The 20,062-nt window shown below is 42.7% G+C and overlaps 2 protein-coding genes across 5 annotated transcripts in view; both read left to right on the plus strand.

The window, feature by feature from the left end:
* Nucleotides 1-2,509: 2,509 nt before the first annotated feature.
* Nucleotides 2,510-15,065, plus strand: SAMD13 (sterile alpha motif domain containing 13). Of its 3 annotated transcripts, none has more exons than XM_063407384.1 (4): nucleotides 2,510-3,076; nucleotides 4,815-4,895; nucleotides 8,933-9,044; nucleotides 13,910-15,065. In XM_063407384.1, exons 2-4 carry the CDS (start codon nucleotides 4,843-4,845, stop codon nucleotides 14,051-14,053), a joined length of 309 nt encoding a protein of 102 aa, XP_063263454.1. In that variant the 5' UTR covers nucleotides 2,510-3,076; nucleotides 4,815-4,842; the 3' UTR covers nucleotides 14,054-15,065. The 3 variants fall into 3 exon arrangements, with proteins under 3 accessions (XP_063263454.1, XP_063263453.1, XP_063263455.1); XM_063407383.1 differs by lacking the exon at nucleotides 2,510-3,076 and adding an exon at nucleotides 3,097-3,403; XM_063407385.1 differs by lacking the exon at nucleotides 2,510-3,076 and adding an exon at nucleotides 3,413-3,624.
* DNASE2B (deoxyribonuclease 2 beta) overlaps nucleotides 8,950-20,062 on the plus strand; it is a 33,000-nt gene continuing 21,887 nt past the window's right edge. Inside the window, exons 1-2 of one of the 2 annotated variants that reach the window (XM_063407382.1) lie at nucleotides 8,950-9,044; nucleotides 14,275-14,331. The gene's annotated coding sequence lies outside the window, so the exon portion shown is untranslated. Of the gene's footprint in view, nucleotides 9,045-14,274; nucleotides 14,332-19,769; nucleotides 19,808-20,062 lie in introns of those variants that run through there. The other variant, XM_063407381.1, reaches the window with a different exon arrangement.

The raw sequence follows: 20,062 nt of genomic DNA on the forward strand, positions 1-20,062 counted from the left end.
ATGAACGGGCTTGTGTGAGGGCTTGCCTGTGATGCCAGGACACCGAACCCCATGGCCTGGACCGTCCCTTTCCTTGTATTGCTAGGAGGGAAATGATGCAAAAGGCATTTTTAGACTGCTGTTGTAATTGACTGTTGAATGTAATTGAATGTTGTTGTAATTGACTGGACATAGCTATACATTAATTCAGTTTGCTGGGCAGGCTGGCGTCTTACACCCATGCCACTTTCACACTCGTGACAAAAGTTACTTAGAAACAGCCTGTGCCCCCATTGGATTCCCGTGCCGCCAGTGCTGTGCATTAGAAGGAATTGACGATTTTTTTGGTCGCCGGCCACACCTGGATGAAATCTCTCTGGTTTACTTTCTTCCTCCCAGTGAGCAGCAGGAACCACAAAGGATGGCGGCCAGCGCCGAAATGTGTCGCTGCAAACCCAGAGGAGAAGCAGCAGCTTGCAGCGTTTGTTCCTCGCTGCGGTTCAGCTCCCGGAGCCGCCCCGCTGCTCCCGCCGCGGCCGTGAGGGGAAGGCGCGCCCCGGGCGGCGCCGCGGGACTACAACTCCCAGCAGCCCCCGCGGCGCCGGGCGGCGCGCGGCCTGCATGGCCGCTGCTGCTGCGGCCTCGGGGCTTTCCCTCGGGCCCGAGGCTCTGAAACATTCGGTCGTTGTTGGCAAAGAAACAGGTGTTTTACACAGGGCTAGATCCATTCTACTCTGCAGAATGCCACCTTACTGTGAGGGGCTTCCCTCCGTGTCAAAGCTCACAGGTCCTGTGTTATCTTCTTACTCAGCATCCACAATGTATGCGTTTAACTGTGGTTTTTTACCCAGGGCACTGGAACAAAGAAGGTTCAAAGGGCTTTTTTTTTAGCTCTGGGAAGCTGAAATTCAGTACCCTCTGCACAGCTAACAAGGTGCTATGCTGTCCTTTGCCACATGTGCTCTGCATTTTGTCTTCTACTCTTTCATTGCCAGGGACAAAACAAAAGGATATTTTTGCAGTAGGAAACTGGCATTTTTCAATGCCCAGAAAACAGGGTCCACTGGTGTCTGATATGCACTGACCTTTGCGTGTTTCCCCTCATGTGATAGCAGAAGTTCAGACACACACAGGACAGACCCTGTGACCTGGATCTACTTACCCTGGTCTCACTTGGTTCCCTGCATGGCTTGGAAACTTTTCTTTTTTGGCCAGAAGTGGGATGCAAATAGTCAAACAAAAGGCTAATTCACTTTTCTGCTTTATCTCCCTCCAGACATAATTTCACTGTAATTAAATTACCTTACCCAATGAAAGAAAATACAACCCACAGATCATATTCCACACTGAATTTTTCTACAATCCATTTCCTTAAAATTTCTCTCTTTGCTGTTCAAGGTCCTCTAGAAGGAATGCATGCACTCTGTGAGCCTCACTTTGAATACTCAAAGGATTAACTGAAGAACATGATGAAAGGGAGAGTGTGAGTAAAATAGCTCGTTTATATTTGTATCCTCAAATGTCAGTTCATTACCAAAGTTAGAAACCAGCTGATGCAGAAAACTCATTATGGCTTCATTTAGAATGTTTATTTCTTTAGAGACAGAGAAGAATTGCCTTGCTTGGCTCACTTGTCCAACACAAATATGCCACGTTATACAGGACACTTTCAGATGGGAAGTAATGAGGGTTTTGTTTAGGGCACAGTACATTTAATCTTCTATTTTGTTTATCTGCATTTATTTGAATCCCAAAGTAGTCAGGACTGTTACTGCCCTCTGTTCCCAGTGCTTCTGTCGATACTTGAGTGCCGTTCCTTGTAAAGCTCCTGCAAGCTCTGGTTATTTATCTGACAGCACATGCGTAAGACAAAATGAAGTGGTTTGGGAAGTCATGTCTATAGTCCTTTGCCCAAAAGTCAACTTTTCTGGTAATTTTAGGGCTTGTAACTGTGCCCAGGTAGCAGTTAGGTGACCGGGATCTCCATGCAGCCAGAGTGCAGTAAGCTTTGTCTGGGAGTGAGATGGATGCAAAGCACCTGGGACAGCCCCATGTGCCCACTCTGGTGGCCAAGCAGGCTCTGTCTGTGCCAGCCGGGCACTCATGTCAGAGCTCTGTGGAAATCAGGCCAGAGGCACCAGTAGGATCTGTGCAAACCCCCAGGTAATTTTTAATGTCCTCCTTGCCTTGCAGCAAAGAGCAGGAGTGTAATTTGAGTGGCTTGACTCGGAAGGAAAATTTTCAAGTAAAATATCACACAATTTTGAAGTAACCCAGCCTGTTAAGGATAATCAAAAGGTCATAGCATCTGAGTAGTGGCTGGGATGCTGCCCTGGCTGCAAAGCCTGTGTGTGGGGAAAGCAGGGTGTGTTGATAGTCCTTGCTCGATTTCCTTTACACTGACAGTGCATCTAGGTAATGCTTATATGCCATTAGAAAACATCAGCAATCAAGGAAATACTGAAGAGATAAAAAAGTGGTGTAAAAAGAAAAAAATAAGTGTTGTTGCCAGAAAAACTTGACAACTTTTGTATTAAACTCTGTGGGTGAGATTTTATTGCCAGTGGGACACTTAGTTATTTGTAAGCTCTTCGAGTTAATTCTTTCTGTACAGTAAATTCCATGGGTATGGTCTCCTTGTAAAATAAAGTGTGGAGCCTTAGACGAGTAAGCTCTGCAGACTCAGTGCCTCCATCTCCTCTCTTTCCCGGTGCCGGCGGTGGCACGGTGCGGGTGACTCGGTTGTGCTGTCCTTGGTCACTCTTTCTGAGCACCAGAGCCTGCAGTTGCACGAGTTCCACGGAAAGCCAAGTGTCTGCTACTCACATACGTGTTGACGAACTCATTCTAGGAATTAATTTTTGTAACTTTATCAATTTTCCAACACCTGGAGACTCCTACTTTCTACCTCGTATAAAATTTCCTCGGCTTGGTACTGCATCGTTCAACAACTAGGGATGTGTTTCCGTCACCTCTCACACCCCGCTCGGCAGGAGGAGTAGGAATGTCCACAAGGAGGCCCCAAGAACCTCGAGTCATGAACCGAGCCCCGAGTGCCGCTCTCCGGCAGGTCCGCCCCACCGGCGCCCCCGGCCAGGTAAGCGCTGCCGGGGCAAGCCGCTCGGCGGCGGCGCCGCTCCGTGCCCCGCTCCGTGCCCCGCTCCGTGCCCAGCCCCACGGTCCCCGGTGCCCTCCCGCGCCGGGCGGGGCCGGGCTGCGCGGGGGGCCCCGGCGCGGCGCCTTTAACGCGGCGGCCATGACGCGGGCGGTCCGTGTGTGGCGGGCGCGTCACGGGCCCGGGCGGGGCCGCTCCCGGTGTCACTCGGAGCCGCCGCGGAGCGCCCGCTGCCGCCGGGGGGCGGGGGCCGCGGGCTCCGCCGCTCCGCAGCAGCCGGTAGCCATGCGCCGGTTTAGTTGCTCGTAGGTAGGTTTTTCTGCCTTGCTTCCCCCGCCCCCCAGTCAGAACTGACAATGCGGTGCAGTGCCGGCGGGCTCGGGGTGCCCGTGAGATGCCGGGCGCCTGTCACAGCCCGGCGCCGCCGCGGGGAGCGGAGCCCCGGCAGCCCCGCCGCCCGGGCCCGCGGGAGGTGCCGCCCCAGCCCGGGGGCTGCGGGCCGTGCGGCCGCGGCGCGGGGCGTTCCGCAGGTAGGCTGGTGCGGGTGTCGTCTGCAGTCACCTCAGGTGAACCGAGAAGTGATTTCAGGGAATGCGTGGAGTTGTTCGGTCAGCGGTGCAGGAAGAAGCATCTTTTCGATTAGTTCGTTACTGTTTTCTTGGTGCTTTACATGCTTCTACTTGTATAATAAAGGGTCTTCTTTTTTTTTTTTTTTTTTTTTTTTTTAACCCACATCAATATTAATTGCTAGTCTCTATTTTTGCAAAGTTTTAGCAGAAGAGCATGATTTCCCTATTCTGTCCTTCCCAGAGCTTTGAGAATTTCACTGGCATCCATTAATGCTACAGCAAGAACATCCTGAGTCCTTGGTCTGTTCCCTGGTGCTCTGAAATAGAAATGGCTTATTTGAGAACAGAAAGAAAAGGCTTGGGTCATTTCTGCATGTTCCAAGGCGTGATGGAAAAAGCTATGTGGTGCAAGTACTCCAGCGTGCTGCAAGGAAGGAAATGAACTGGATTTTCTCCTGTGTCCTTCATGTGCTCCTTTCCTTTTTAGAGTTCAGTGTAGCATACCTATAGAAGAAGATGCCCTAGTGCGGGAAGAGAGGTCTTACAGATAACATACTGATTTAGGCCTCGGGACTTTGGGGTCAATTAGTAATTCTGCTTACCAGCTTTATTTGCGCAATCGCTCTAAGCGACGTGTTCATCTATATCCACATCACATTTGTAAAACGAGTCTAGGGATTTCCAAACCTTTCCAAAGATCTTCCATCTCTTTGGGTCCTCTGTATCACAGGATGACTGAAGGCCTATTAAGCTTTCATGATAGCCAGCTATATATTGCAGGTCAATCTCTACGTATATGAATACATACAGTTTGATCAAACTGTATGTATTCATATACATACAGTTCATATGAATACATATGTATTCATATTCATAACACTTGTGAAAAGGATTAAATGTAATATTTCCTTCCTTGACTTTCAGGCAAGAATTATTTCTTGTGTTTGAAGCACAGGTCAACTTTTTTTCTAGTTCATTAGCAACTATCAGCTTTGCCAGGCTTTCAAGGAAACCAGGCTTTGACCGCATTGTTACTCTCAAGTGGAAACATCCCTGTGTACCCGTAGAATGCTTGTTTCTGTTACATTACACTGCTCTGGTCATACTACAAATAATTAAACGCAGCTTTTTTTTTCCTCCCTATCAATCAGTTGCTGAAGTAAAACTTCTATCCTCCCCATGCTAACTGTTGACATGGAAAACAAGGAAAATGGCTCTCTGGATGTCAAAAAGTAAGTGTTCCTTTTACGTATCCAGCTCATGGATTTTTAATGTAGTTTTCCTTTGAACTAATGTGGTTGGCAATAATGGCCATCTCGATCTTTGCTCATTTCAAACCATCCCTGTTCTTAATTACTTCTGTTGTATTTCAGCTTTGAAATAGAAGAGGCCAGGGTACTGAGCTGATTAAAAGCTATATGTGGTAGGACTGTATATTAATGAAGAGATGTAGAAGCTAGTGACTTAAGTTAGGAGTGTATTTTTTCTTTTCCTCTCAGCCAGAAACTAAAGCAAGTGGTAGCACTATAGCCAATATTGTTCCTCTGCTCACCTGTCTGTTAGTGGCGTTTGCAGAACCAGTGCCTAATGAGAGAAGTGTCCTGTGTGGAAGTTACCTCTCTGTGCCCTTCTCTGCTGACAGCCCACCTGTCTAGGGCTGAGAAGCAGTAGCAGCATATCATTTAGGTACCAGTTCCTTTCTGAAACAGATACTTTAGGCTGCTTATTGGAGAACCTTGAAGTTGCTGGGGTTTTATTTCAGACCTTGGGTGGGAATAAGGCAGAGACATGGTGTGTACTGCTCTACTGCTTTTTTGTGTGTGTGTGGTAGACTACAGGCTAAGGCATAGGAACTTTTTTGTAAGCATTTACTTAAGGTCAGAAATTCTTTAATTAGGGCTAGAAATTCTGAATGAAGTTATGATCTGAGAAGTGAAGTTCTGTGTGGAAAAATCTGGCCTTGCTGCTTTAGGGTTACAGATGCCATGGTGAGAGAGATGTACACATATGTATATATATTAAAGGGAAAAAAAGGGCCATAAGGAAAGATAGCAGAGTAAGCTCTTAGTCTGTTCTTTCAAGCTGCAACACTTTGTGCAGCTGCACCTCATTATTCTCTTTCAGATCTCTTTTACATAAGCTGTCCAAGAAAACGTGACAATGCGTAGGCTACCAGGCACTAGAGTAAGGTAAATAACAATGGTCACTTGAGGCTACTGATAAAACACCTTATTATGAAAAGATCCAATGGCAGCCATTCAAATCAGCATCCTCCCCCTTCACTTGAGATGCTGGCTGCACCACACCAACATAAAGAGCATTTTCCTATTCAGTGACTATAAATAATTATCGTGTGTCCCTCAGAAAGCACCTTCCCTTTGACAGTCTGGTTTCTACAATGAGCACTCTGGGGTGGGAGGAGAAAAGAGGCAGTTGAAGCAGGGACAGTTTACATTTAATCATTTTCCCCAAGGCTTGGGTGATAAAGATGCAACTACTGATTGCTAAGGGGGCTTTTTAGAGTGGATGGAAATTGTATTTAAACTTGGGGCTGTGATTTCTAGATGAATGTATACAGTATGTATGTGGGCATATCTAAAAAGGAAGTATTTGACACTTTTTTGAAGTGCTTATAAATAGCTTGGATAAAATCTGTTTGTTCTCAGCTATATCCTTTCAGACCTTGCTGCTTCTGCCACATGATGGCAATAAAGGCACAGGGACAGAGGTGTAAAACAGACAAGCCTAATTCTTATTCATTGTCAGTGCATCTAGTATTTTGTTTCAAAGCCCAAAATGCCAGTCCTCGTAAGATTTTAAAGCATCCAGGGCATCAGGCATGAGCCTGTGTATGGCTAAGCTGTGGCTGTTATATATGCCCTTGTCTTACTGAAGAATAGAGCCATGTCAGCAGCAGTGTGAGGAGGAGACTAACAGAGTCAACAAGCCAAATGAGCATCTGTGTGCATAGATGGGTTAAAATCCAGCCAGCCTCCAGCCATGCCTCCCAGCCTTCTGCAGCTGTAGCTGTGGAAATTTGCTCTATTTGAGGTCCAGCATGATGGTATTCTTTGAGGCAGGACCTTAAAATTATTTCTGTGATTAATAAATGACTGAGGTAGAGTCCCTGAAGTCATTGTAGTTGAGCCCTGGATGGGGCTGGACCTGGACCAAGCTGTAGTTCCCTAGTGATAAAAGAAGAGCTACAAGAAAAACTAAAGCTGAGATAAACTATATATAACTAAATAATAATAAACTAATAAATAAACGAATATAACTAAAGCTTGGCTGAGATAAAAAATGGTGGAAAGGAGGGTTTGGGGCCATATTTAATTTGGATTTAAAGTGTTTGGAGAAGTAAGCAAATTACAGTTTGGTGATATTTTTTACAGACTGAGCCTTTTATTTGCTGTTTAGAAAGGGTGAAATTTGGTATCTTCTTTTTTTTTAAGTGAGTGGTTGGCATTTCGTTTATTTATTTTTTAGTAGAAAATGAGTAATTCAAAGTGACAGTCTGTGTCTTAAGGAAAATGCAAAGATTAAATGTAATTCCTCAAATGCTGCTTTTGTAAATACTTGCAGATTTTGTGTGGCAGTTTTCACATTTTGCTTCTTAAGCCTCAGAATGTGCGCAACCAGAAAATCTTTGTTGAAAGGCATTCTTCAACTGAAAAAAATACACAAGAAAAAAGTGCAGCTCTGATAAGGCCAGATAGTCTCATTTCCAATTTTGCTGAATATTGCTTTCTATGTAATCACAATCAGTGAAGCAATTCATGAAGTAAGTCATTATGTGATGAGCAAAACCAAGAAACTCCGTTGTTCAGAGATCTGGGATAAATTAAAGAAACTGCTTTTAGAAGGCCCAGTGTAACATAGTTTGCAGATGATCCCTGTGGCCAGATTTTGTTGCCATGTTGACAGACACGTTTCAAGAGTTTGGGGACATGTAAAAATCATTGTTTTCATGAGTCCTCCTTCCCAGGACTCAGATAGTTGTAGAAATAAGAATGTTGTAGAAACAATGATGAGAGGCACTCAATGCATAGATTCCATTTGGCTGCTTTGGAAAATGCTCAGCCCTTGATTCCCCCAGTTATTTTGCTGAAAAATCTGTAAGTCCAGACAAGGTAGAGATAGTGACAGTTGGAAAAGAAAAAAATTGAAGGACAGAACAAAATATTGTCAGGAGAGTATGATCTGTGTTTCTTTTCCAGCTGGTGCTGCTGAAATCAAAGTCCTGCCTCTAAGCTTCAGACCAGAAAATGGACAGGATTCTGACACCTGTCCTGATCTGTACATTTTCCATATTGCTTCATTATAGTTAAGCAGGTATAATGATGGAAAATATCTGGCATGAACTTCAGGCCTTCTGGTTGGAGAAACATGTTTAGGAAGCTGTTTGATGTCTTGTTCTTCATCCTCATAAATTGCAGTAGAAAAGGCACTCAAGCTCACTATGAGTGTTTTTTAACAAAAAATTTTCAGATACACCAAAGTTATCTTTGTGATAGGGTGATGACAGTTTGAGGAAAAGAAATGCAGAATAAGGATAGTAATACGAATGTTTTGTTGGTTTTGCTACTGTGAAAAGCAATTGCCTGAGGTTAGTCACAGGAGGAATTAATTCTGATTGTGTTTAACAGATGTTTTCTCAGATGCACAGCTCTTTAAAAAGTCCATAGATTTGTCCAAAGATGAGTCTGACAACGGTTTTGGGACATTTTCTATATTGAGAATTAGTGCAATCATTTGGTGCCTCTTTTTTGTTTTGGTTGAGGAGTTCTGTTTGTTTGTAATTTATTTGTTGTTTTGCAAGGTAAAGATGGCTACCAGTAATTTCTAGCCATGTTACAAGGACAGTCTCATGTGTATAAAGAATAATCCACATATAATTCTCTAAGTATTTGATAGCTGAAAGCAAGCTGCAGGCTTGAAAGGCAGGAATATGGTACCCCAGTTATGGCAGTTTTCATTCTCCAACAGCAAAGACAGCACCCTTGCAGGAAGATCCTGATTACCTTTGGCTGATGTGAAGATTCATACACTTTCTTCTTTTCTGAATGGAGAAGTGTCTTAGTTTTCCCCAGCATCTGGTCTTTGGAATGTAAAAGAACAGCAGTGACTGTCCTGTACTGGGGTGGGGAAATGTATCAAAGAACACTTTTCCTGGAGAAACAAGGAAGGAGGGGATGTACATGAGGCACAAAGAAGCAGCAGATGTTCTGCACACCTTTAGTGATTACTTGTCTGCATTTGCACTTTGCAGTTCAGTAGAGAATGGGAGACCTCTGGATCCTGCTGACTGGGCTGTTACCGATGTTGTGAATTATTTCAGAACAGCTGGATTTGAAGAACAAGCCAATGCTTTTCAGGAACAGGTAAATCTCTTAGCAAACACCTTTTGACTGCCACCAGTTTCTCACATTGTGCATTTTTGCTGTGGGCCTAGTTATATTCTGTAAAATGGGGGAGAAAATCCCACATTAATGATGGGATTTGAGTCTGTTATTCAGTGACAATGCATAGGACTGTGATCTCGGAGTAATAATTTTGTTCTACAAGCTGTGGATAATGAGTTGGAGTTTGTTTAAGATAGGATTCAGAAAGGTGGGAAATCTAAACAAATTTTTTGGCTTGAACTCAGTCTCCCTATACAACCCACTCAGTTTCACTGTCTTGTTATTTGAAATGTGAAGGGTGTTTAAAATATGAATTCCCTTCTTTCTGAGTGTGTTGTGTAATTACACTCATGAGTATTTGTAAATCCTGGGGCTTCTAAGCAATAATGTGAATTTGAAGGCATAGGATGAAAAAGGGGCTGCTGTTTTGCATTGAACTTGGCAGTACAAGTAAATTCGGAAAGGACCAGCTGGCACTGAGTCAGCAGAGGAGCAGCATGTTTGTAGGACTCAGTCTGAGAAACAGGTCGGGTCTTTGTTCGTGGGCCCTGTAGCTGCTGATACCAACAGAAGGTTTCTTTGGGTAGCTGAGATCAGCAGAGAGCCTGACAGTCAGGTGGCCATTGCAGCTCACCTGGCAGCAGCTGGTAGAGGTGTGTTAGTGGGACTGGAAGTCAGCTTGCTTGGCCTACAGCCCACCTGTAGGGTTTCATAGAGAAGTAACTCACATCACGATGGCAGTTCAGCACCTCCCCAGAGAAGTCTGTAGGCTTGTGTGTGACTACCAGGAAATTAGTCACCCACACTTGTAATTAGTTATCAAAATAGATGCCTGGACCTTCCAGGGTACTGAGCTGGTGCAAGTTATTGGCAGCTTTGCAGGGAGCCTGTACATTACACATGAAATAACAGCATGGTTGGTCAGGTTAACATTGCTGACCTTCAGCACTATGTCTGGGAAATCCCATCTGATTGTAACTGATGCATATAACAAAGTATCTAAACCTAGTTCTTTGTTCTTGAAGGTGAAAAGCCTGGTGTTGGGTGATTCTCTGGCAGGTTGCAGAGAGGTTCTTTCTGCAGCTGCTATTCAGCTTTCAGAATTTGAAGATGAGTGAACAGACCAAAAAAGAAAATGTTTGAGTGTGTCCATTCCTTAATACCAGCATCCATGTCACAACAGCCCTGGAAATGTGGCTTAAACAAACTACACAGGCAAAGTAATTGTGGCCTCTGGCAGTCTTCTCCTTACACTGACAGATAACCTCTAACTTCCATCAAATATCTTGACCTCTTTGCCTCAAAGCTGGCTTGTCAATAACACTGCAGTAATTACAACTGATTTTGCAGCAGAAAGGTGAGGCTAATTTATAAGTTTTGGCAAATCAGTTTGCAACAGCATGGATGTAGAGTGTAAAGGCTTTATTAGTATTCTGCAGTGAGGATAAGTGGTTTCAGTAGGGTAACTGAGGACTCTGCTAGGACAGCCATGTGCAGAAATGTGGCTCTGGCTCCACAGCCAACTTCACCTTATGCTAAAACCTTGGAGAGAGAGGCTGACAAGCGCCACTAGGATGTGGCCAGGAGCTGAGGGATGGATAATCACAGCAGAAGTCACTGCCAGTTCCTTCCCCCTCCTCTCCATTAGCAGCATGAGGAGCAGCAAGTGCCTGCTTCTGCTTGCCAGGTTTGGCAGCCTGTTCCCTGTCTTCACCAGGAACAGCCCCATAAACTGTCCTGTCCCTAGCTTCTTATCAGTGGTGCTGTTCAGTTTCTTCTACACTATTTGCTACCACTAACTTTAACTGTGCTCTTAGAGCATTGTTTGTCAGGATCCTCCAGGTATGGCAGTGCAGGCAGGTTCATTTTGAACCCTTTGCCGTCCTCTGTCTGTAGAGCACCAGGCATGCAGCTGCAGTTCTAGCCCTCTCTATTTTCCTCTGTCATTTGCAGTTGCCTGGGCCCCAGAAACCTAGTTTTATTTGATCTACTGCCCTGAATATGTACTGGAGGAGGAATGAGATTGTAAGCAGTAAAGGAAAGTATTCGGTTTCACCTACAACACTGGGAAATTGTTTTCCACTGAACTGCTTCAGGAGGGGTAGCACAATGGTTTCCTTACAAAATATCCTTACCCCAGAATGTAATCATGACATCTATTATTACACTGAGCTTTTACACAGCAATAACTGAGTCCACACTTTCTTCTGATCAATCTGAATACATCTGGACTCACCTAAAACAAGTGAAAAATCTTTAAGTCCTGATTTTTTCTTATAATACTTTAAGGAAAATTAGAAGTCATTTGAAGGGCTGCAGAATGTTTTAATAAAACTCAATTGTAAGTGCTGGTAAGAAGTGATGCTTGTATGATGATTATCTGTTATTTCTTCTTGGAGTTCCACTGATGTCAGCAAATCAATCATGATTGATGATTGAATCATGCTCACTGATGAAAACAGATTCAGCTGAAGGATGTTGCCCAATAACAAAAATCTATAACATCAGCCAGCAAATCAGACAAGCCAACAAGTTGGGGACACAGGACACCCAAAGAGGGAGGAATAGCAGTTGCAGGATGAGGGTTTGAACACCTTCAGAGGAATACAGCCTGCCTATTTGTGGCTGAGCTTTCTGTAGGAGCCCTGCAAGCACAGGGGACTGTGGCTCACTCCGAGACTGAAGTTGTTTACAAGGTCCCAAGATGTGCACATGCTCTGACCTTTGTTGTGGCCCATGTGGCTTCTTGACCATTATGTTGTGATAGCCAGATATGTCCAGGTAAGGCAGTGGTGGTTTGCTGGCCTCACTGCAGTGCCTTACCAGAAGGGAAACTGGGGTTTAACACCAGCTGGTGTCCACTGCTGCTTTCTGGCAGAGCCATGGTATGGAGGGGCACGTGAGTGTGCTGCCTGCTGTGCTCTTGTGTTGGCTTACTGTAGAACTCTGCACTTCTCAGTCACTCACAGCAGAAGGGGTGGTGGGAGGACTTGAAGCTTGATCAGTCCCCTGGTTATTTGCTGAAGACAGTGGGATGCTGGTGTTGAGGTCATCCTGGCACAGTGGGGAATTATTGTTAGCTTGAGTTGTGCAGAGAAGTCTCAGTTAACATTAAAAAGACATACTGAGAGCTAGCATTGAAATTGCATCCTGAAGAAACGGAAGATAGAGAAGTAGCAGAGAAGAAATCAGAGAAGTCATCACAGTATACAAAATCTTACCTGCTGCAAAAAAAGTGTGTGACAATTCTGCAGAAGCAGTTTAATGTGGAAAACTTAAAGAAAGTGAAAGAGGTAAAGCTTACAATTCACACAAAGATATGAAACACTTGAACTCTGAGTATGTAATCAGTCATTCCTACACAGATGTGTTTAAAGAATCAGTTTTCTATTAAGTGGAAGTCTTAGTAGTTACCAGCATTTCTAGAAAACACAGGGAACCCTGTGGAAGAAGAAGGGAAAGGAATAGATGCTTTTTTCCTATTCTTGGAGTTTCTCCTATTCCAGGTACTGGATTTACTCCATTTGGATCCTACCAAGCTGGAGGCTGTTCTTCCTCCATAGCATCGTTGAACAGCAGCAGAAAAGGCAACTTCAGATCGGTCATAGCAATGAGCAAAACACTCACTGGTGTCAAAATTCCCACAGAAAGAATTGTGACGAATGGAAAAGAGAGGATAGAAACTGGTTTTAACCATTAACATTCTCAACAGTAATTGGAAAGAGGCACCTGCTATAATTGGGTAAAAAGTTATTGGAAACTTTTTTTTTCTTTTAGAATTACTGTTACTTTGGGCTTCCCTGAGGGATCAGTACCTGTATACATTTTGGGGATATTTTTTAAAAATGCCATTTTCAGCTGATCTTTGACTATTTTGTGGTTTGTTCATGTATTTTGTATTTATAAACTTTATCAAATTTTAGGAGAGATCAGTCTTGGCAAATTCCTGCTGAACTCTAAAAGAAGTCTTCTTTTCATGTTGCATTGTAATCAAGGATGTGATCTCTGATATTTCCAAGATAATAGAAGGGAGAGAAGGGAGTGGAGAGATGTGGATTCTTTCTCTTCCATTTTGACTTCACAGTGACTTAGAGGAAGTTTTCAAGCATATATCAAAGTTTTGAGATGGGGAAAAAAATCCAAAGTTTACAAGATTTCTAACCTAAACAGGTCAAAAAGTCAAGGTCTGAGAGGGGAAAAAAATCCCACCATATCTGTGATTTACAAGAGGTATTTTAAGTAGGACAGTGTGGGGAGACCTAAGCTGGAAAGTTCCTTTTCTCGTCTTCCCTTAAAAGTAGAGGAAGAGAAATTCACTCAGAGTGTCAAGCTCCAGTTAGGCCCTTCCAAAATTTCTGCTTGCAAGAGTCTTTTCCTTTTTTCCCCCCACAGGATGCATGGGAAGGTTGGCCTTTTAAAGAAGGCACCTGAAGTTATTAGCAGATATTCACTAGTTTAAACTTGCATATTGCTGTCAATAGTAATTCTGAAATGCACTTCATAAGCTGCATTCTTAGGAGTATCCTTCCCTTAATGGCTGATAATTAGGCATTCTTCACTTGTACCTATTAATTAGAAAAAGGTTTACAAAGAGGGAGTTTTGAAATTAGGCTCATTTGGATTTTGTGCTTGACTAAATAGTATTTATGCCTTAGTCAGCACAGGTGAGCACTTGAAAAGCAAACAGCAAGCGGAATTTAGCAGCTGTGAAGATGGTTTCAGGAAAATCAAGGCTACTATTTTTCTCACTGATCCTCTATAGTAGTATTCCATTTGTTGCATGACTGTTCTCGTCTGTTAGATTTGTATATTTGTCTTTTTCACCTCTTTAATTCTTCTTATAGGAAATTGATGGCAAATCATTACTGTTGATGACAAGAAATGATGTACTGACTGGACTTTCATTAAAACTGGGGCCTGCGCTGAAAATCTATGAATATCACGTAAAACCTCTACAGACACAACATCTAAAGAACAACTCTTTATAGCTAACTGTCTAATTGGGGTCATGCTGTGCCTCAAAGGAAAAATAAGCAATTTGGTTTCATGTGATGGAACTTTGTAAAGAGAGAATATATCTATTAAGAGTTTAAACCAAATTAGAATATATATCCTATTGGATAGAGCTGGCAATATACTGTATACTGAGTCTGAACTGAGAGAAGTGGTGTGTATTTTTTACATAGTACATAATGATTTTCTCTTTTAGGAAGTGTCAATGAGCATGTTGAGATAGCTACATCACTGTATCCAGAACAAAAGGGAGGTATGTCATTCTCATTTTTGAGCCAGACATGTTCTTGATTTCATTAAGATACCAAAAAATTAAATAAAAACAACCCCAAAGTTTACATGCATCTTTAGAGAGAGGAACCAATCAAAGTAGGTTTTGGTTTACACTAAAGACCTACTAAAATTATTACTACTTATAATTTCAGGATGGGACTGACACTTGCCAAGTCACCCTTTTTTGCAGAGGGTCCTATTTTGACCTTATTAAGGTTTACCCATGGTATGCTGCAATGTTTAAAGCTGTACATAGAACTAACATAACTCCTTCCATAGCAGAAGGTGTTGCTGACAGGTGAAACTGGGTTGTGTATTTTTTGCTGTCCTTTAAATTTTCAGCTTTTCACCTGTTTTTAATAGTAGTCCTATGTAAAATATAGTTGGTTTTTAAAGGTTTGTGTTGCTTTGCAAACAAAAAAGCTCCATTTTATTCCTTTTTTAATTTATGATTGTTTTCTAACATTATGCAGAAATTTGTAAAAAGTAAAATTCTGCACATTTTTAATATTGTCTGTCTTTGGTGTTGTAATGATTGATTTTTTTTAATGCTTTACTTAACACTTTGAATACTGGTTTTAAGAACTGAAAGAAGCTGTCTTGTCACCATACATCTCTGTTAAAAGAGAGTCATGTTCAATCTGTTTGTACCGGTTCCCTATTTGATAGGTTGCTTGCTATATCCCAATAAAACATTGCTTATGTTTGGATTCAGTTTACTTTACAGATCTTTTACTTTCTCAGTTGTGGTATACTGGAGCTCCTTTTCTCCATTTTTCCTATTAAAAAGGTACCAAAACCTAGTAAATATTCTATGTTCTTGTGATTACTTTTGATGTCACCTACCATAATATTTAAAGATTTAATTTTTTCTGCTCTTTCATCTCTGGTGTTACCTACTGCTGAAGGAGAAGCCCTGCCACAGCTCACCAGTGCCATCTGTGTTTCCCTTACCCCGTCTGGAGCTGTCAGTGGTGGGGAGCTGCTGTGCTGGCCCCGTACCCAGGCTGGGTCACTCCACCCCTCAATGTCTGGGAGCTCTCAGAGGGTGCTAAGCCCTGTCTGGGCTCACCATCACCTCTGGCCCAGGGAGCCTTGTCTTGACCCCTGAAATGGGAAATGTGGGGTTGCATCAGTGATGCTGAGCAAAGGAACAAGGAAATGGGAAATAAGCACGAGTGTGGTGGAAGTGGAAATGGTGTGGGAGGAAGTGGTCGGGGGTGCAGCTGGGAAGGGAAGGGTGCTGCTTTCTGCCAAGTGGGGACAGGATTCAGGGAGAGGAAGGAGAAACTCCTGCAATCTCCTGGCTAGGTAGTGGCCCTGTCTTCACTGTGGCTTGGTCAAGTGTGAGGTGGCTGTTGACACTTGTGGTTACTGGTGCTAAGGGGAGAAAGGGAAGAGAAGGGACAAAGCCATGGTGATAGCTCTGCCATAGGTAAAGCTCGTGGTATATGCTATATTACATAAATATATTCAGCAGTATGCTTTATTGGGTTCTTCCTAACCTTCACATAGTACAATGTATTTATTTGGAATTTGAGACAATAGAGATATATTCATAATTTCTTTATCTGTCCCTTGCACTGAGCTTACTTTAGGTATTGGTCTGTTAGCAGCAGGTTTGTAAGTCACAGTCTGAATTCTGTTTATGATTTTATTTATAGTTTGGTCATGTCCGGAGATACCTGCTGGGAGTAGAACTCTACTGGAAGACAAGATTCAAATAGAGATCATCAACCCTGCCTTGGGGAATTTTGAGCTATAGTCTGTATCTGGCTAATTTTGGACTGCAATTTAAAAATTATACATGTAACCCCTAAATATTTTAATATAGAAATAGGTATGTTTATGAAAAGGATCACAAAAGCAGTCTGGACATGCTAATCAGCACTGTAGTTGTAGAACTATTTTGGATGAGAATACATAGTGCTGTGTTACTGAAGGATTAATTGAATATTCTTTTTTCCTCCAGTTGCATGTTTGGCATGGGATTTACATTTTGTGGAAGACAGAATTTGAAGTAAAATGTACTTATTCCAAGAGGGAGTAAAAATCTCCACTGTGCAGACATGAGAGTACATTTGGTGACTACTGAACCAAGTTCTTTCTTTTAAAATGTTTAATGAGCAAATGGATTACATTCAGAAACATCCAGCTTTTATTTCCCCTTTGCTCAGACCACTGAGTCATACAAGTAAAGGCCTAACAGAAATCTTGTTGCAAGTGCAAAAGGGAATTTGGAAAATATTGGTCAAAACTGACAATTTTTTTGCTATCTCTGATTTTTACTGTAGTTCCCTAATGTTCTCTGAGCTTCCTAATGCTGCTGTTCTCTTTGTGCAGTTGACCGTTCTGGTTTTGTCTCTTACATTCTTTTTGCTCTTTCTGGGAGAACAAAAAAATCTTTTTAAGAGACTGAAGGGTTTAAAAGAGGAAGTCAAAGCCAGCTTATTTTTAGCTACCATTCCTCCTGCAGAAAACACAGCTGCTGTTGAGATGAGGAAGCAACTGATAGGCATTACTGGATACCATGTCAGTACTGCAGCTCCGAGTCGCAGAGCTATGCAGGAATCCAATTTAAATCCTGCCTTATATGTGCCTGCAGCTGAGAGAGCCCCTCTTCCTTAAAAGCCCTGCCCGTGCCCCGGGTGATGGTTAAGCTGTCAGCCTGACTGCTCAGCTGATACAGGGGGTGAGTGTGATGATGGTCTTGGCTTTCACACTGAATCACAATTTGGAGAGTGCCCTTCTCCTGGAGGCAGCTTTAAGGAATAAAGCAGGGCTGAGCTCCCCTCCCCCCTGCAGTTGGTAAGCACAAAAAGAGTCATGCCACAGCCAAGGTTTGCCCTGTCCTTCCCCTCTCCTAATATCAGTTGTTCATATCAATCCGAATCTTTCATACACTTTTAAAATTATTTCAGAGCATTACAATATGTCTGTTCTGTTATGATGGGTGTGGAATATATTGGAATTGTTCATCAGCTCTGGTCACTCTCCTTTCAAGCTGTGGATACACAACATGGCATGTTCTCTTTGCATCCAAACAGAGCTGAGTACCACACATAAAGCGATGTAAGGCAACTGTCAGCAAAGGATGGGATTTGTGGCAGTACCTGTCCACCAGGATCACTGTCTCAACCCAGAAAAAATTGTTCTGACTGCTTGCTGCTGTCTCCCATCCCTGCATGTTATTGTTCCCAGTTTGTTCTAATGTGCTGCACTTGATCAGTTTGTAGAAGATTCTTTGCCCATATAATTATAAGACAAGATTCATCAGCTGTAACAAAGGGAGTAGGCCCCCATGCATCACTCCTGGTTAGAAATGGCCCTGGCAAAATGTCTCATTAGGCTGTCACTGTCAGGGATTAATTGCTAAATGAACTCTTCCTTCATTTCCCTGCTTTTTCCAACGTGTTCGAATTCTACCAAATCCTTTCACTCTTCTTCTTTTTAAAAATCAGCATTTAATCTTTTGTCTTCAACAATCCTCTTTCCACTGTCACACTTAAATTACAGTGACAGTTATTTTAAAATCAGGGTCTTATTTTCTGGGAGTCTGGGAGAGACTGAAAATTTATTTCTTTTTTTTTTTATTGGCAATACTGTACAAAATCTAAAGTCTGAGTCTGAGTAGGACCAGAAAAATACTACCTTACTTTGTCTTCACTCTGTTTTTTTTTACTTCCAAGTCAGAACAGCAGTTCCTTCTCTTCTAGGAATGGCTTTTGGCCCAAAAGCCATGTGGGAAATGAAATGACTGTAAATGTGCATGTGGAGGGTGTAACAATCCCTGGCTTGTAAGCAGCAGGGTGAGTGGAGCACTGCAGAGGAGGGTCTGCTCTTCTCTCTCCTTCACCTTGGGCAATTTACACAGGCAATGGATTGGCTTCTTCATCCAGCAAGAGGACTTGGTGCTTGGAGGTGTCATCCAAGAGATCTCTCCCGTGTCCCATTCCATCACCTCAGTCTGGAGAGCAGTTTCCCCAGGGACAGTGCTGAGGACAGTGGCTGTCATTAGCCCACTGGCAGGGGCAGTCTCCATTGGAAGAATGGGCAGACTGATTAAATAAGTAGCTTTCATTCCTATTGGGAAAGTCTGTCTTCTTTTTAATAATGTAACATTATATTCTGTTTTGCTTAGCCCCTATAATTAGGGAGTTCCTTTAATGATGTTCATTTGGATCTTCAATGTGTGTTCAATTCCCAGAATAACACTGGTTGGTAGTTGCTATCAATTTGGGGAATGCAACCTCAGGCACCGGGAGAGCCTAAGGGGGGCACCTTGAAGGCTGTAAGTGGTTCTTGGTCTCTGTGTGAGAGTTTCATTGCTGCTGAAGGCTGCTGGTGGGTACTGGAGACCACTGTTGTATTTATGTGCTGCACTCATGAGCATCCTTGCTGAAGGAGCAGTCAGCAGTTCCAACTGCTGTATCATCAGCTGATGTGCTGATAAGGCAGCAGCAAATGTCTTGGCATTGGCAGACTTGCATTCATCTCAGGATGTTCTCTTCCCTTTTTTGGCTGATTGCTATAATCCAGCTGCCCCTCTATAGAGTGCACTCTTTGGTACTTACTATATTGAGGATGCCTCTGTTTTTAGCAGCTAAATTTTATCAGAAAAGGGAGGGAAGGCTCATAATTTGCACTGATCTTTTGGATTCAAGAGTAACATTGTTTTGTCTTGTCCTAGGGAATGGTGGAAGGAAGAAGGAATTCAAAGTAAGGAACTTGTGGCTGAATTTGTTCACAAGCTGGTGGCCAGCCAAACTGTGGAGAGAGGAGTGTGGAAATGGGTGTGTGCCTGCATGTGGCAACCCTGTTTCACAAGGACACGCTTCAAATTCCCTCCTCTCTTCTGCATAAATAACAGACACCAGTTCACCTGGGCTTTCCTACCTGGAAATATGTGTCTAGAGGATTTGAAAATGTTGCAGGAGAATGAGGCCTTTAGAACTTGAACTCTTGTCTTCTTCAGCCAGATGTAATGTAGAAATTCCTAATGCCACACTTGAGAAGTGGCAGAAGCCCTCCACAGTACTCAGGCACTCTGGTTTGTGTTGTATTTCCTTCTGAATCAAAGGTTTCTCTACTCCCTCATTTATCTACTTTTGAGTCCCCCCAGTATTGTTTGGGTTTTTTGTTTTGTTTTTTGTTTTAGCAACATCTAACCTCAGATCATGTTTTTTCTGATGTGATTGCCATAGATTAGTCATACATCAGCTGATCTAGTAAGGGTCATTTATACTTGTATTTTATACACATACATGTATGTGCATGCACACAGGTACATGTGTGTGTCTTTCTCAGTCTGCTATGAATGGTGAAGCTCTCAGAAAACAATTTATATTATAGTTGACATGTGAGTTGACATTTTTGATCCAATAACTGAAAACATGTAATGTGTTTCCTTTCCAGATACAGCTGTGCACTTTCCAGGAGGGATATGATTGGTTGCTGTATGTATCAAAATAGCAGAATTCTAAATTCAGAAGTATTTATTTTGAGATTTTTAGCCAGAAACAGTTTTGTCACTTCAAGTAGCTCAGCTCAACTTAGAGTCAAGCTTATGTACTCTTGATAAAAGCAAGGTTAAATTAAGAAAGGAAAAAGACAACTTTAAGGAAGGAGTAAAAGTAACTGTAATAGTCAATAAAAACTGGCAGGTTTAAATGTATATTGGAAAGCAGGTAGCAATATATATAGAATAATAC

This window comes from Prinia subflava, chromosome 10 (genome assembly GCF_021018805.1).
Source record: "Prinia subflava isolate CZ2003 ecotype Zambia chromosome 10, Cam_Psub_1.2, whole genome shotgun sequence".
Taxonomy (NCBI): domain Eukaryota; kingdom Metazoa; phylum Chordata; class Aves; order Passeriformes; family Cisticolidae; genus Prinia; species Prinia subflava.

Excerpts from the sequence above, each read along its gene's own strand:
- SAMD13 (XM_063407384.1), top strand. The coding sequence starts at position 4,843 with ATGCTAACTGTTGACATGGAAAACAAGGAAAATGGCTCTCTGGATGTC. Across the intron at positions 4,896-8,932 it reads GGCTCTCTGGATGTCAAAAA|TTCAGTAGAGAATGGGAGAC; the intron begins GTAAGTGTTCCT and ends TGCACTTTGCAG. Across the intron at positions 9,045-13,909 it reads CCAATGCTTTTCAGGAACAG|GAAATTGATGGCAAATCATT; the intron begins GTAAATCTCTTA and ends TTCTTCTTATAG.